The sequence below is a fragment of the Delphinapterus leucas genome, chromosome 17 (genome assembly GCF_059928025.1).
Source record: "Delphinapterus leucas isolate spDelLeu-1000000601 "Yukka" chromosome 17, BTC_Dleu_Yukka2, whole genome shotgun sequence".
Classification (NCBI taxonomy): domain Eukaryota; kingdom Metazoa; phylum Chordata; class Mammalia; order Artiodactyla; family Monodontidae; genus Delphinapterus; species Delphinapterus leucas.
This window is the reverse complement of record NC_143145.1, coordinates 15,929,664-15,947,277: the sequence shown is the minus strand read 5'-3', so window position 1 is coordinate 15,947,277 and position 17,614 is coordinate 15,929,664. Positions and strand designations below refer to the sequence as shown.

Below are 17,614 nucleotides of genomic sequence, written 5' to 3'. Positions count from 1 at the left end.
ATGTCACAACTAAGGAGCCCGTGAGCCACAACTAAGGAGCCCTGGAGCCGCAACTACGGGGCCAACGTGCTGCAACTAAGGAGCCGGGGAGCCACAACTAAGCAGCCCACCTGCCACAGCTAAGACCCAGGGCAACCAAATAAATTAAAAAAAAAAAAAGCCATAAGGTTAGATGCACATTTTTATGAAATGAAGGCAAAGTACATAACTTTTGAATGATCTCATTGCTGTCCAATAGATACGAAATGCAAGCCAAAAATGTAATTTAAAATTTTCTATTAACCACACTAAACAGAGTAAAATTAATTTTAATAATGTATTTTATATATCCCAATATATCCAAAATATTATCATTTCATCATGCAAAATCAATATTTAAAAAATTAAGGTATTGGACTTCCCTGGTGGTGCAGTGGTTAAGAATCCGCCTGCCAATGCAGAGGACACGGGTTTGAGCCCTGGTCCGGAAAGATGCCACATGCTGCAGAGCAACTAAGCCTGTGCGCCACAACTACTGAGCCTGCGCTCTAGAGTCCGTGAGCCACAACTACTGAGCCTGCGTGCCACAACTACTGAAGCCCACGGGCCTAGAGCCCGTGCTCCGCAACAAGAGAAGCCACCGCAATGAGAAGCTCACGCACCACAACGAAGAGTAGCCCCCACTCACCGCAACTAGAGAAAGCCCACGCACAGCAACCAAGACCCAAGGCAGCCAAAAATAAATAAATAAGGTATTTTACATTCTCTTTTTTGTACTAAGTCTTTGAAATCCAAGAATGCATTTTTTACAAAAACTGATAGTATATCTCAATTCAGATGAGCTACATTTGAAGTGCTCAATAGCCGCATGTGGCTAGCAGCCACCATATTGAATGGGGCAGAGCTAACATGATAAAAAAAAAAAAAGCGTAGAACTTAGGATAAAAAGAATGACTGATTTGCATGCCCCTTCAATTATTATGACCCAATTGCTTTAACAAGCATTGTCTTCTACCCTAAGAATATTATATTAGAATCCAGGCACTGCATTTTTCATTTACCCACCCATGTTTGTAAAATGGGAATAATCCTTGCCGTTTCTATAATTATTGTGAAAATCAAATGAGTTGATTTATTACATGTGAACTTACACTACGAGGAGTTGTGAAATGAGTTAACCTTTCAGTTTTCCTTAAGAGTTCTACAATAAGAATTTATTATCATTATACATGGAAAAAATATATTTTCAATGAAAAAAAAAGTTATTTCCTCAAGTCAGTGCTTACCAAGCACCATTTTGGTTTTACAAGAAAACATACGTTCTAACCTGTTATTAGTTTCAACAGCAGATATTTCAAACAATATGGCATCCTGGTTTATATATTAACCTGGCATATAATTTTTTAATTCAGCCAAGCTGCACCTATTCCCAAATTATTCATCTTTCTTTCCACTTAAAAAAAAAAAAGCTGGTAGCTTTAAAGGAATCAACATGCACTAACCTGTTGATAGGTCTACTGCGGCTCTTTTTTCTTCGCCTCTCAAAGTGTTGTTCATCTTCAGAAGAGGACGATGAAGTAGAGTCGCTACTGTGGATTGCATGCCTTCGCCTAAAGTAAAGAGGAAAACTGAAATCATGATGGAGGAAGGCAGGAGAAAGAGGGCATCTTACGGGATGCAAACATTAGAAATACCTAATAATCCAAAAATGTTTATCATAAAATTAATACATTTGCTGAATCAATGAAGTAAGCTTTGTTGGTTGAATCTTTTGAAGGGAATAAAAGACTTAGACAACTGAAAAGGGAAAAAAAGATAGGAGGCTGTGGTAGAGCTGACAATCAAACGTTCATTAAGACAAAACATGGTCCAGGCAGGGTGACTTCTCATTCTTAGTCTTGATATAAATCAGTTACCCTCAAAGAGAAAGGCGGGATAAAGAGGGTTTTAGAATCTTTGTGACTGTAATTTTAGAAAGTATTTTCAACATTATACTACATATAATTTACACTTGGAAGGGAATCACCTATTTTGAAATGTCAAACAACCTTAAAAGGAGAACAAGAGAATTTTATGTAAACCAAAGGGGATCAAGAAGGGTTAAAAAATGCTAACAAACTGTGAGAAATGAGATGGTCTTTTATCTATAGTATATCCTCAACTCTAAATTCACACCTGCCATTTAACAGTTGTGTAAATGTGGATGACTTAACTCAACCCATATAAGCCTCAATTTTCCCACTTTAAAAAAAAAAAAAAAAAAGACTTCCCTGGTGGCACAGTGGTTAAGAATCCGCCTGCCAGGGGGCTTCCCTGGTGGTGCAGTGGTTGAGAACCTGCCTGCTAATGCAGGGGACACGGGTTCGAGCCCTGGTCTGGGAAGATCCCACATGCCACGGAGCAACTAGGCCCGTGAGCCACAGCTACTGAGCCTGCGCGTCTGGAGCCTGTGCTCCGCGACGAGAGGCCATGATAGTGAGAGGCCCCCGCTTGCCACAACTAGAGAAAGCCCTCGCACAGAAATGAAGACCCAACACAGCCAAAAATAAAATAAATAAATAAATTTTAAAAAAAAAGAATCCGCCTGCCAATGCAGGGGACACGGGTTCGAGCCCTGGTCCGGGAAGATCCCACATGCCGTGAAGCAACTAAGCCTCTGCCCCACAACTACTGAGCCTGCGCTCTAGAGTCCGCGAGCCACAACCCCTGAAGCCCACGCGCCTAGAGCCTGTGATCCGGAACAAGAGAAGCCACCGCAATGAGAAGCCCACGCACCGCAACGAGGAGTAGCCCCCACTCACCACAACTAGAGCAAGCCCGTGCGCAGCAACGAAGACCCAACACAGCCAAAAATAAATTAATTTGAAAAAAAAAGATAAAAATAGGGCTTCCCTGGTGGTGCAGTGGTTGAGACTCCGCCTGCCGATGCAGGGGACACGGGTTCGTGCCCCGGTCCGGGAAGATCCCACATGCCGCAGAGCGGCTGGGCCCGTGAGCCATGGCCGCTGAGCCTGCACGTCCGGAGCCTGTGCTCCGCAACGGGAGAGGCCGCAATAGTGAGAGGCCCGCGTACCGCAAAAAAAAAAAAAAAAAAAAAGATAAAAATAATCAAAATCGTAGGCTGGTTGGTAGTATTGAATACGATGCTGATATATGTGGAATCTAGAAAAATGGTACAGATGAACCTGTTTGCAAGTCAGAAATAGAGACACAGGTGTAGGGAACAAACTTATGGACATCAAGGGGGGAAAATGGCGGGTGGGGTGGTGGTGGTGGGATGAATTGGGAGATTGGGGTTGACATATATACACTAATATGTATAAAATAGAAACTAATAAGAACCTGCTGTATAAAAAAATAAATAAAATTCAAAACAAAAATACAATGCTGAGTGCTGCAAATACTCAAAAAGTTTTAAAATCACTTCTGCCTTTGGACAGTTGCAAAGACCCACAGAATAAAAACAGAATCTGGCTGGGAAAACCTTTAATCATTCTATTGGCTCAGGGTCTAGAGCATTTCCTGAGTCAGAGTACAATCATAGTTAAGTAGGTATGTCCAAAAATATAAAAGGTTCACAATCTATTATCCGAGAAATTGAGGTCCAGAATCTTATACCTAAAAAAAACCTCTGAAAGCAACTTTTTCCATTATTCACTTAGCAGCAAAACATGACTTGAAATGTCATAAAGGCAATTCAAAATCTCTATTTGTCCTGCTTACTATGGTTATTCATACATTTTACTATAAAATTAATATATCTGATTATACAGTGCTGGCCCAGACACACCTACAAATGTTAATATTGCCCATTATATATGTTGTATGTTTTCTTTGTAAATCGCTCCCCCAAATCTGAATTCTGAAATATAAAGCAGCCCCAGGGTTTTGATAAGGGGTTGTGGAAACAGATATAAGTGAGAAAATAATCCTTCACCATCTACCCATTCAAACACGTCCAAAGATCATATTTGTGATCTGCCTGTAAAACCACCGAGTACAAGTCTGCAGTTTTATATGCAAGACTAACTTATTTAATACTATCATTAATATTATAATAGAATCTTACTTATAATTTTGTAATATACATAATTGTGTGTGAATTCAGTAGGTATTCACATAATTAAGACTAACAATTAATAAAAAGGACTAACATTTACTAAGTGTTTCTTGTACCAGGTGGTTGACATATTATCAAACTTAATTAAAACTGGACAAGTACATATTAGTAGGCTCATTATACAGTCGGGGCCAACGTGGCTCATAGTTTAAAGAACTTGCTTAAAATATCAGAATTAGTCAATTCTGTATAATTCAAAACCTTTGTCTATTTAAAAAAAAATCCACCTTCTGTACACTACCACATTGATGATCTCCAGTTGTTTATTTCATAAACCAATAAAGTTATAAGCAAACAACAAAACCTTGTGGACTGAGAAAGTTTCCAACATCTGATGTGCAAAGTAGGGATTATTTTTGAACATTATAGTTACAAACGCATACAGAACTTAACATGTGCCAGATACTATTTTAAACATTTTATAGGTATTAACTCACCTAATTTGCACAATACTATGAGATAGGTGCTACTGTCTCCATTCTACAGATCAAAAAACTAAAGCATGAAGAGGATAAATAACTTGGAAAAGGTCATTAATAAGTGGTAGAGCTGAACTCACAACCTAGGCAGTCCTAGTTCTTCAAAATTACACTGTAAAAAGGCCATTATTTCAGTTTTTAAAAAAAATTCTAAATACATATACCCACATTCACTTTTTCCTTTTTCCATTTTACTAATAACTTTTGAAAAATTTGGCACAGACAGCACTGAACCAGCACTTTGAACCTAACCAGAGTGTCTAGAGTTGCCAGTTCTAGTTCCTTGACAACCAGTAACGTGTACTTTGTAATACCGGTGAAGCAATTGTGCTATTTATGTTACCTTCTTGTTTAAAGGGGCTAGGCTTGTTCCAGAAACTCCAAACTGAAGCTAAAGAGTAAACCTTAGATGACTAGAGGTTAGCAATCACAAGGAAGAAAGAAAATCCTACTTAAAGGCAGCATTTCTGAAGTTCTGCTATGTAAGTACGCCAAAGACCCTTCAAAAATCCTACATTGTGGCTGCAAGTTTCACTAAGAGCAATGTTCAAACAACTCTTTGGATGTGTGCTTTCTTTCCCTGCCTAAGTAGGATATAAATGATAAACAGAAGCTGGTCTCTTCAAGAAAAAGTAAGAAGACTAATAAGCCAAATGACTACCATTAAAGTTGTTAGAAGGAATGAGATGTTAACTCCACCATGGTGAAGAAATTGAAAAAAAAAAAAAGGTTTAAAGGGCTACATTCAAAAGATCAGGTAATAACAAGTGTTAGTAAAGGTGTAGAGAAATTGGAACTCTAGTACATTGCTTGTGGAAATGTAAAGTGCAGCAGCCATTTTGGAAAGACAATCTGGCAATTCCTCAAAACATTAAATATAGTTAGCATTTGATCTAGCAATTCCACTTTTAGGTATATACCCAAGAGAAATGAAAACATTTGTTCACACAAAAAGTTGTACATGAATGTTCATAATAGCATTACTCATAATAGCCAAAAAGTAGAATCAACCCAAATGCCCATCAACAAATAAAGGGATAAATGAAGTATAGTATATTTATACAATGGAATCTTATTTGGCAATAAAAAGGAATGAAGTACTAATACATCCTACAATGCGGATGAACCTTGAAAATGTTATACCAAGCAAAAGAAGCCAGTCACAAAGAATTCCACTTATATGAAATACCCAGAATCTATACGGACAGAAAGTAGAACAGTGGTAGGTTAGGGCTGGAAGCATTGGCGAGTGATAACTCAAGAGTACAGGGTTACATTTCTTTTTTCTTTTTTTTGATCACACCATGCATGTACGGGATCTCAGTTCCCTGGTCAGGGATGGAACCTGTACCCCTTACATTGGGAGAGCTGAGTCTTAACCACTGGACCACCAAGGAAGTCCCCAGGGTTACTTTTTGAGGCAAGAAAAATGTTCTAAAATTGTGGTGGTTGGGATTTCCCTGGTGGTCCAGTGGGTAAGATTCCACTCTCCCAATGCAAGGGGCCCAGGTTTGATCCCTAGTAGGGGAACTAGATCCCACATGCATGCCGCAACTAAGAGTTTGCATGCCACAACTAAGAAGTCCACATGCTGCAACTAAAAGATTCCACATGCTGCAACAAAGATCCCGCGTGCCACAACTAAGACCTGGTGCAGCCAAAATAAATAAATAAATAAAATTAATATTAAAAAAATAAAACAAAATTGTGGTGATAGTTGCACAACTCAGTGAATAAAAACCATTGAATTGTATACTTTAAATGGGCGAACTATATGGCATGTGAATTATATCACAATAAAGTTGTTATCAAAAAGAAAAAGTCTAAAGGGAATTATCAAAACCAACACCAAGGTAATTAAGTCAAATAATGTGACTCAGGGTACAGATTAAACCTCTTGGTTCATAGTTTAAATGAGTCAGAATCCTCTACTAGTCCGAGATCCAAGGGCAGGAATTCTGACTTAAGTCATTTTTATATCCATAGTGCTTGGCACATAGTAGTACTCAAACATTTGTTAAATAATAGCAGGGGGAAAAAATCCTGTACACAAGGAGCTATGCAATGACATGAGACACTCTCCACAGAGAAAGAGTATACCCTGTGAACCAAATATGGGAACTCAAGCACCAAAGAGGCAAAAAAAATTCCTCCCTACTGCAAGATATATCGTAGGTGGTGATTACAGAGGTAAGTCAATCAACAAGCATGTTAATTCCAGAAATATAAACACATTAAATATGGGAAAAGAAATTAAATTTCAAAGTAACTGCCAGCCTCTCGCTTCTGTGGGATCAAACATAGGCCTGTTTTGTGAGTCAGTCAACCAAGACAGCTGCCCTGGGCCCTATGCTTGATGGGGACTCCAGGGAGCACTACACCGTACTCTCATTTTCTGAAGATCATTAAATTACACTATCAAAATATTGGTCTTTAACAATATCCTATGGGGCCTATGAAAAGTACTGACAGCATAGCCTCCTTTTTTTTTTTTAATGTTTATTAACTTATTTTGGCTGCACTGGGTCTTAGTTGTGGCACGCAGGATCTTTGTTGTGGCACGTGGACTTCTTAATCGCAGCACGCATGTGGGATCTAGTTCCCTGACCAGCTATCGAACCCGGGCCCCCGGAACTGGGAGCGCTGAGTCTTACCCACTGGACCATCACAAAAGTCCCTGGCCTCTTTTCTTTTTTTGTGTGTGTGTTTAACTTTTTTTTTTTTATTGAAGTATAGTTGATTTACAATGTTCTGTTAGTTTCAGGTGTACAGCACAACGATTCAGTTATACATACATATATATGTAAGAATATGTATATATTCTTTTTCAGATTCTTTTCCCTTATAGGTTATTACAAGATATTGAGTATAGTTCCCTGTGCTATACAGGTCCTTGTTGGTTACCTATTTTATTTTATTATTTATTTATTTATTTAAAAATTTATTTATTATTTTTGGCTGCATTGGGTCTTCGTTGCTGCGCACAGGCTTTCTCTAGTTGCGGCGAGCGGGGGCTACTCTTTGTTGCAGTGCGCAGGCTTCTCACTGAGGTGGCTTCTCCTGTTGTGGAGCACGGGCTCTAGGCACGCAGGCTTCAGTAGTTGTGACTGGCCTCTTTTCAAGTGCAGTTTATCTTGGGCAGCCCTGACAGGTTGTCTTTCTGATTCTCTATGCTTCTGGGCTCTGGTTGTGTGAAAAGGGATGATGAAACAAGAAATCTAGACCGTACACTTGTGATTTTGAGACTCTGAACATCAAATTAAAAGACCCTGGGTTCATATTTGTCCTAGAAGAGAGAAATTTTTCAGTACCTATAGAGGTGTTGCCTTCCATGGCCAAAACATGATCAGATATAGTCTGCTTCTATGAGGAGGCTTCTAAAAACTGTTCGAATAGCTGAAGTCTCATAAGACTTCAGTCTTACTTCTGAGCACATTAATAATACTAGGAAAAAAGCACCATTCCCCACATGAGTGTCATTTTTTTCTGCCTTTTTAGGCTTCAACCTATAAGCTTTCTCATTCATGAACTACTATAATGCTACTATTACCCAGAAAATTCTAATGCATCAGAAAATCTGTTATTACTCAGGAGAATGAAGAAATAACAAGAATTACCTCTTTAGACTTAAGTATGACAGACAGGCAACAAGTGTTAGGATGTAGAAGGAAAAGAAACCCACAAATAATTTGAATAGTCATAGAAAATTAATGTTTCCCAGTATGTAAGAAGAGCAAATTTGAAAAATATATCCAAAAATGGATGGTCACAGTCATAAGTCTAGAAGCTATGTAACTTAGAATTTGTCATGGTAAGAAAATATATCTAGGACAGTATGTGAAGAGAAGACTAAACCTATACTCTAACTTAATGTGAAAATTAAATGAAACAATCTATGTAAAATGCTTAACACCAAGCCAGGAATACAGTAAACACTGAAGCAAAGGTAGCTCTCTATTATTAGTGTGGAACAGTGGAATAAACTACCTTACCATGGTAGTTGTTAACAATTCCTATCAGTGGAAGCAAAACCAAAAACTAGTCAGTGGTAGTGGGGATTAGAACACCAAAGGCATAGAGCTAACTCTCCCAAATATACAATTCTAGAATTCTATCCTGATACACCTAATCCTAAGACTCTACAATCCTACCTTAACATACAGACAACTATGTTGTCATAAATCAGTCACTATTTCAGAACCAAACCTGTTCATTCGTTTACAATAAGGACTTCTTGGTCCCGCAGAAGATAATCGATATCTTGGTCTTTTGGGAGAAGCTGGGCCACTATAAAATATGTTGGGCTTTCTCTGATGACGAGGTTCTAAAAAAAAAAATTATATGTATGTGACATATAAATATGTATAAAGACAATTTTGCTCTTCACCTAAATATTTACAATGATGCTACTTTCCATGAAAATACTAGTACATATCTACTGTAGAATATTTTACTGTTCATGTTTTAAATCGTTTACGCCTGCAACGTTGCTGTTGAATATATATGTGTAGCATAGACAACAACTAACCAAAACACACACTGGCCATAAACAGCCATTATGATTATACTGATGCATAATAGCTGATTATCAGCTTTGCATATATACGCTCAGATGTATTGAGGTGCAACTTTAACATAAATCAAAAGCGATCCTATTTATACTAACTTATAAAATAAAGTACAGGGCTTCTGGGAAGATGGCGGAAGAGTAAAACGCGGAGATCACCTTTCTCCCCACAGATACACCAGAAATACATCTACATGTGGCACAACTCCTACAGAACACCTACTGAACGCTGGCAGAAGACCTCAGACCTCCCAAAAGGCAAGAAACCCCCAGTAACAGGGGTGCGGGGGGCAAAGCGGAGAGATTCCCGCACAGAGGATCGGTGCCGACCGGCACTCACCAGCCCGAGAAGCTTGTCTGCTCCCCAGCCTGGGCGGGCGGGGCTGGGAGCTGAGGCTCCGGCTTCGGCCGGAGCGCCGGGGGAGGACTGGGGTTCGCGGCATGAACACAGCCAGCCGTGGGTTAGTGCGCCACGGCTGGCCGGGAGGGAGTCCAGGGAAAAGTCTGGACCTGCCGAAGAGGTAAGAGACTTTCTTCCTTCTTTGTATCCTTATTCGCTAGGAGAGGGGATTCAGGGTGCTACTAAAATGAGCTCCAGAGGCGGGCGTGAGCCGCGGCTAAAAGGGCCTCAGTCGCTAAGGCCGCTGCTGCCGTCACCAAGAAACCTTTGTGCGATCACAGGTCACTATCCACACGCCACTTCCGGAGAGCCTGTGCAGCCCGCCACTGCCAGGTTCCCGGTAACCAGGGACAACTCCCCTGGGAGAACGCGCACGGCGCGCCTCAGGCTGGTGCAACGTCACGCCGGCCTCTGCCGTCGCAGGCTCGCCCCACACTCCGTGCCCCTCCCCCCACCTCCGGCCTGGGTGAGCCGGAGCCCCTGAATCAGCGGCTCCTTTGACCCCATCCTGTCTAAGCGAAGAACAGACGCCCTCCGGGGACCTACACGCAGAGGTGGGGCCAAATCCAAAGCTGAGCCCCTGGGAGATGTGAGAACAAAGAAGAGAAAGGGAAATCTCTCCCAGCAGCCTCAGAAGCAGCGGATTAAAGCTCCACAATCAACTTGATGTACCCTGCATCTGTGGAATACATGAATAGACAACGATCATCCCAAATTGACGAGGTGGACTTTGAGAGCAAGATTTATGATTTTTTTCCCCTTTTCCTTTTTTTGTGAGTGTGTATGTGTATGCTTCTATGTGAGATTCTGTCTGTATAGCTTTGCTTCCACCATTTGTCCTAGGGTTCTATCCGTCCGTTTGTTGTTGTTTTAATTTTTTTTCTTTTTTTCTCTTAATAATTATTTTAATAACTTTATTATATTTTATCTTACTTTATTTTATTTTACTTTATCTTCTTTCTCTCTTTTTTCCTTCCTTCCCTCCTTCCTTCCTTCCTCCCTCCCTCCCTCCTTTCTTTCTTTCTTTCTACTTCTACTAATTCTTTCTTTCTACTTTTTCTCCCTTTTATTCTGAGCCGTGTGGATGAAAGGCTCTTGGTGCTGCAGCCAGGATTCAGTGCTGTGCCTCTGAGGTGGGACAGCCAACTTCAGGACACTGGTCCACAAGAGACCTACCAGCTCCACATAATATCAAACGGCGGAAATCTCCCAGAGATCTCCATCTCAACGCCAAGACCCAGCTCCACTCAACGACCAGCAAGCTACAGTGCAGGACGCCCTATGCCAAACAACTAGCAAGACAGGAACACAACCCCACCCATTAGCAGAGAGGCTGCCTAAAATCATAATAAGTCCACAGACACCCCAAAACACACCACCAGACGTGGACCTGCCCACCAGAAAGACAAGATCCAGCCTCATCCACCAGAACACAGGCACTAGTCCCCTCCACCAGGAAGACTACACAACCCACTGAACCAACCTTAGCCACTGGGGACAGACACCAAAAACAGCGGGAATTACGAACCTGCAGCCTGCAAAAAGGAGACCCCAAACACAGTAACTTAAGCAAAATGAGAAGACAGAAAAACACACAGCAGATGAAGGAGCAAGATAAAAACCCACCAGACCTAACAAATGAAGAGGAAATAGGCAGTCTACCTGAAAAAGAATTCAGAATAATGATAGTAAAGATGATCCAAAATCTTGGAAATAGAATAGACAAAATGCAAGAAACATTTAACAAGGACCTAGAAGAACTAAAGATGAAACAAACAACGATGAACAACACAATAAATGAAATGAAAAAGACTCTAGATGGGATCAATAGCAGAATAACTGAGGCAGAAGAACGGATAAGTGACCTGGAAGATAAAATAGTGGAAATAACTACTGCAGAGCAGAATAAAGAAAAAAGAATGAAACGAACCGAGGACAGTCTCAGAGACCTCTGGGACAACATTAAACGCACCAACATTCGAATTATAGGGGTTCCAGAAGAAGAAGAGAAAAAGAAAGGGACTGAGAAAATATTTGAAGAGATTATAGTTGAAAACTTCCCTAATATGGGAAAGGAAATAGTTAATCAAGTCCAGGAAGCACAGAGAGTCTCATACAGGATAAATCCAAGGAGAAACACGCCAAGACACATATTAATCCAACTGTCAAAAATTAAATACAAAGAAAACATATTAAAAGCAGCAAGGGAAAAACAACAAATAACACACAAGGGAATCCCCATAAGGTTAACAGCTGATCTTTCAGCAGAAACTCTGCAAGCCAGAAGGGACAGGCAGGACATATTTAAAGTGATGAAGGAGAAAAACCTACAACCAAGATTACTCTACCCAGCAAGGATCTCATTCAGATTTGATGGAGAAATTAAAACCTTTACAGACAAGCAAAAGCTAAGAGAATTCAGCACCACCAAACCAGCTTTACAACAAACGCTAAAGGAACTTCTCTAGGCAGGAAACACAAGACAAGGAAAAGACCTACAATAACAAACCCAAAACAATTAAGAAAATGGTGACAGGATCATACATATCAATAATTACCTTAAATGTAAATGGACTAAATGCTCCCACCAAAAGACACAGATGGGCTGAATGGATACAAAAACAAGACCCATATATTTGCTGTCTACAAGAGACCCACTTCAGACCTAGAGACACATACAGACTGAAAGTAAGGGGATGGAAAAAGATATTTCATGCAAATGGGAACCAAAAGAAAGCTGGAGTAGCAATTCTCATATCAGACAAAATAGACTTTAAAATAAAGACTATTAGAAGAGACAAAGAAGGACACTACATAACGATCAAGGGATCGATCCAAGAAGAAGATATAACAATTGTAAATATTTATGCACCCAACACAGGAGCACCTCAATACATAAGGCAAATACTAACAGCCATAAAAGGGGATATCGACAGTAACACATTCATAGTAGGGGAATTTAACACCCCACTTTCACCAATGGACAGATCATCCAAAATGAAAATAAATAAGGAAACACAAGCTTTAAATGATACATTAAACAAGATGGACTTAATTGATATTTATAGGACATTCCATCCAAAAAAACAGAATACACATTTTTCTCAAGTGCTCATGGAACATTCTCCAGGATAGATCATATCCTGGGTCACAAATCAAGCCTTGGTAAATTTAAGAAAATCGAAGTTGTATCAAGTATCTTTTCCAACCACAATGCTATGAGACTAGATATCAATTATAGGGAATGATCTGTAAAAAATACAAACACATGGAGGCTAAACAATACACTACTTAATAACGAAGTGATCAGTGAAGAAATCAAAGAGGAAATTAAAAAATACCTAGAAACAAATGACAATGAAAACACGACAACCCAAAACCTATGGGATACAGCAAAAGCAGTTCTAAGAGGGAAGTTTATAGCAATACAAGCCTACTTTAAGAAACAGGAAACATCTCGAATAAACAACCTAACCTTGCACCTAAAGCAATTAGAGGAAGAAGAACAAAAAACCCCCAAAGTTAGCAGAAGGAAAGAAATCATAAAAATCAGATCAGAAATAAATGAAACAGAAATGAAGGAAACAATAGCAAAGATCAATAAAACTAAAAGCTGGTTCTTTGAGAAGATAAACAAAATTGATAAACCATTAGCCAGACTCATCAAGAAAAAAAGGGAGAAGACTCAAATCAATAGAATTAGAAATGAAAAAGGAGAAGTAACAACTGACACTGCAGAAATACAAAGGATCATGAGAGATTACTACAAGCAACTATATGCCAATAAAATGGAAAACCTGGAAGAAATGGACAAATTCTTAGAAATGCACAACCTGCCAAGACTGAATCAGGAAGAAACAGAAAATATGAACAGACCAATCACAAGCACTGAAATTGAAACTGTGATTAAAAATCTTCCAACAAACAAAAGCCCAGGACCAGATGGCTTCACAGGCAAATTCTATCAAACATTTAGAGAAGAGCTAACACTTATCCTTCTCAAACTCTTCCAAAATATAGCAGAGGGAGGAACACTCCCAAACTCATTCTACGAGACCACCATCACCCTGATACCAAAACCAGACAAGGATGTCACAAAGAAAGAAAACTATAGGCCAATATCACTGATGAACATAGATGCAAAAATCCTCGACAAAATACTAGCAAACAGAATCCAAAAGCACATTAAACGGATCATACACCATGATCAAGTGGGGTTTACTCCAGGAATGCAAGGATTCTTCAATATACGCAAATCAATCAACGTGATACACCATATTAACAAACTGAAGGAGAAAAACCATATGATCATCTCGATAGATGCAGAGAAAGCTTTCGACAAAATTCATCACCCATTTATGATAAAAACCCTGCAGAAAGTAGGCATAGAGGGAACTTTCCTCAACATAATAAAGGCCATATATGACAAACCCACAGCCAACATCGTCCTCAATGGTGAAAAACTGAAAGCATTTCCACTAAGATCAGGAACAAGACAAGGTTGCCGACTCTCACCACTCTTATTCAACATAGTTTTGGAAGTTGTAGCCACAGCAACCAGAGAAGACAAGGAAATAAAAGGAATCCAAATCGGAAAAGAAGAATTAAAGCTTTTACTGTTTGCAGATGACATGATACTATACATAGAGAATCCTAAAGATACTACCAGAAAACTGCTAGAGCTAATCAATGAATTTGGTAAAGTAGCAGGATACAAAATTAATGCACAGAAATCTCTGGCATTCCTATACACTAATGATGAAAAATCTGAAAGTGAAATCAAGAAAACACTCCCACTTACCACTGCAACAAAAAGAATAAAATATCTAGGAATAAACCTACCTAAGGAGACAAAAGACCTGTATGCAGAAAATTATAAGACACTGATGAAAGAAATTAAAGACGATACAAATAGATGGAGAGATACACCATGTTCTTGGATTGGAAGAATCAACATTGTGAAAATGACTCTGCTACCCAAAGCAATCGACAGATTCAATGCAATCCCTATCAAACTACCACTGGCATTTTTCACAGAACTAGAACAAAAAATTTCACAATTTGTATGGAAACACAAAAGACCCCGAATAGCCAAAGCAATCTGTTTTTTTTTTCAAAGCAATCTTGAGAATGAAAAACGGAGCTGGAGGAATGAGGCTCCCTGACTTCAGACTATACTACAAAGCTACAGTAATCAAGACAGTATGGTACTGGCACAAAAAGAGAAAGATAGATCAATGGAACAGGACAGAAAGCCCAGAGATAAACCCATGCACATACGGACACCTTATCTTTGATAAAGGTGGCAGGAATGTACAGTGGAGAAAGGACAGCCTCTTCAATAAGTGGTGCTGGGAAAACTGGACAGGTACATGTAAAAGTACGAGATTAGATCACTCCCTAACACCATACACAAAAATAAGCTCAAAATGGATTAAAGACATAAATGTAAGGCCAGAAACTATCAAACTCTTAGAGGAAAACATAGGCAGAACACTCTATGACATGAATCACAGCAAGATCCTTTCTGACCCACCTCCTAGAGAAAAGGAAATAAAAACAAAAATAAACAAATGGGACCTAATGAAACTTCAAAGCTTTTGCACAGCAAAGGAAACCATAAACAAGACCAAAAGACAACCCTCAGAATGGGAGAAAATATTTGCAAATGAAGCAACTCACAAAGGATGAATCTCCAAAATTTACAAGCAGCTCATGCAGCTCAATAACAAAAAAACAACCCAGTCCAAAAATGGGCAGAAGACGTAAATAGACATTTCTCTAAAGAAGATATACGGACTGCTACCAAACACATGAAAGAATGCTCAACATCACTAATCATTAGAGAAATGCAAATCAAAACTACAATGAGATATCATCTCATACCAGTCAGAATGGCCATCATCAAAAAAACCTAGAAACAATAAATGCTGGAGAGGGTGTGGAGAAAAGGGAACACTCTTGCACTGTTGGTGGGAATGTGAATTGGTACAGCCACTACGGAGAACAGTATGGAGGTTCCTTAAAAAACTACAAATAGAACTATCATATGACCCAGCAATCCCACTACTGGGCATATACCCTGAGAAAACCATAATTCAAAAAGAGTCATGTACCAAAATGCTCATTGCAGCTGTATTTACAATAGCCTGGAGATGGAAACAACCTAAGTGTCCATCATCGGATGAATGGATAAAGAAGATGTGGCACGTATATACAATGGAATATTACTCAGCCATAAAAGGAAACGAAATTGAACTATTTGTAATGAGGTGGATAGACCTAGAGTCTGTCATACAGAGTGAAGTAAGTCAGAAAGAGAGAGACAAATACCGTATGCTAACACATATATATGGAATTTAAGAAAAAAAAAAATGTCATGAAGAGCCTAGGAGTAAGAGAGGAATAAAGACCCAGACCTACGAGAGAATGGATTTGAGGATATGGGGAGGGGGAGGGGTGAGCTGTGACAAAGCGAGAGAGAGGCATGGACATATATACACTACCAAATGTAAAATAGATAGCTAGTGGGAAGCAGCCGCATGGCACAGGGAGATCGGCTCGGTGCTTTGTGACCGCCTGGAGGGGTGGGATAGGGAGGGTGGGAGGGAGGGAGACGCAAGAGGGAAGAGATATTGGAACATATGTATATATATAACTGATTCATTTTGTTGTAAAGCAATTATACTCCAATAAAGATGTTAAAAAAAAATAAAGTACAAAGCTGTGAAAACTAAAATAATTAAAGACAGACATGAAATTTCAAAATAATCCAATTATTTACTTCCATCAAGGCTAACATTTAACTTTCTTTAGAAGAAATAACTTCTTGCACATCTTGGGTAAGTTATGAAAGACAACAGCCATGAGTATTCTGCAAAATGAAAACATGAAAAATAAGGATAACAGAAGAAAGGCAGTGAAGATAAAGGAAACCTGATTACATCTTCTCCTGGAAAAAAAAAAAAAAAAAGATAGCACTTACTTTCCAATGGAGCCTGATAGTAAACAGTAGCTTTTCTCTGTCTAAGATAATATCGTTTCTGATTATCTTCTTCTCCATCCTCTTCATCTTCATCGTCATCATCTTCATCATCGTCATCTTCTTCATCATCGTCATCTTCATCATCATCTTCATCTTCACCATCATCTTCATCTTCCTGGTCTTCACCCTCTTCGGATGACTCTACAATTAAGAAACATTTACTTTCAGGCTTCTCACCCACATGCTAACAATTTTTAAAATAGGGGAATAGAAAAAGTCTCTCCTTTTAAAATTTATTTACTTCTAGGTTGTTCATAGAAAGAATCTGTAATTCTGCAACATCAAATGAAGATTTTTTAAAAATGAAGTAAAAAACTATAGAATTAAAAACAACTAGGGGAAGGAAAAAAGTAGTTTAAAGGCTACTACCAGTACATACCAAACTAAAGTTTATAGCATTACTGCTAATTTCATTGATATAGTGGACTTCTGGCTGCCACTGAGTTACATGCAGTATAACTCAAATAATCTACTTAAGATAATGTAAAACACCCTCACCAAACATTTAAAATGCATTTCGGAAAACTGATTTTCATTCAATAAAAGTTCTAAGAAATTGCAGCAATAAGTCCTAAACAGAATAGTAAAACTCAACTTTAACTTTTAACTCAAACAGGCAGAGAGAGATATGCTGTCTGTAGATGTATTACACAAGCAAACCAGTTTCATTTGTTTTAGCATGTTTAAGTACTTTCCCAACAAGACATATTACCCTTTTATCTCCCCTGCCTTCACTTTTTCTTTGAAACTATGATAACCCTAATTTATCATAAACTACCATAAATGTCACAGCTTCTGAATAAAAAGGCTATATTCTGCTAAATAAAACCCAGAAGATAGAACAAGAGAAAAGACTAACCCACACTGCCTTCTTGATTGTCAGTTGTTTCTTCATCAGTTCTTTGAATACCTTTTTGTTTTCCTCTTGTGTACATATGAAGATTCCCCTAAAAATATGTAAATAAAATCCATTAAAGTTTAGTATGTTTATTTAAAAGAATCCAGTAGGGCCTTCCAATCCTAC

The 17,614-nt window shown here is 38.9% G+C and overlaps 1 protein-coding gene across 2 annotated transcripts in view; it reads right to left on the bottom strand.

Moving 5' to 3' along the window:
* ATAD2 (ATPase family AAA domain containing 2) overlaps window positions 1-17,614 on the bottom strand; it is a 72,814-nt gene that overhangs the window by 33,367 nt on the left and 21,833 nt on the right. For both annotated transcript variants that reach the window (XM_022554018.3, XM_022554019.3), the window contains exons 6-9: window positions 17,450-17,537; window positions 16,531-16,731; window positions 8,785-8,902; window positions 1,482-1,589 (exon numbers count right to left, since the gene is read on the bottom strand). In XM_022554018.3, the coding sequence (XP_022409726.2) occupies window positions 1,482-1,589; window positions 8,785-8,902; window positions 16,531-16,731; window positions 17,450-17,537 (515 nt within the window). The remainder of the gene's footprint in view (window positions 1-1,481; window positions 1,590-8,784; window positions 8,903-16,530; window positions 16,732-17,449; window positions 17,538-17,614) is intronic.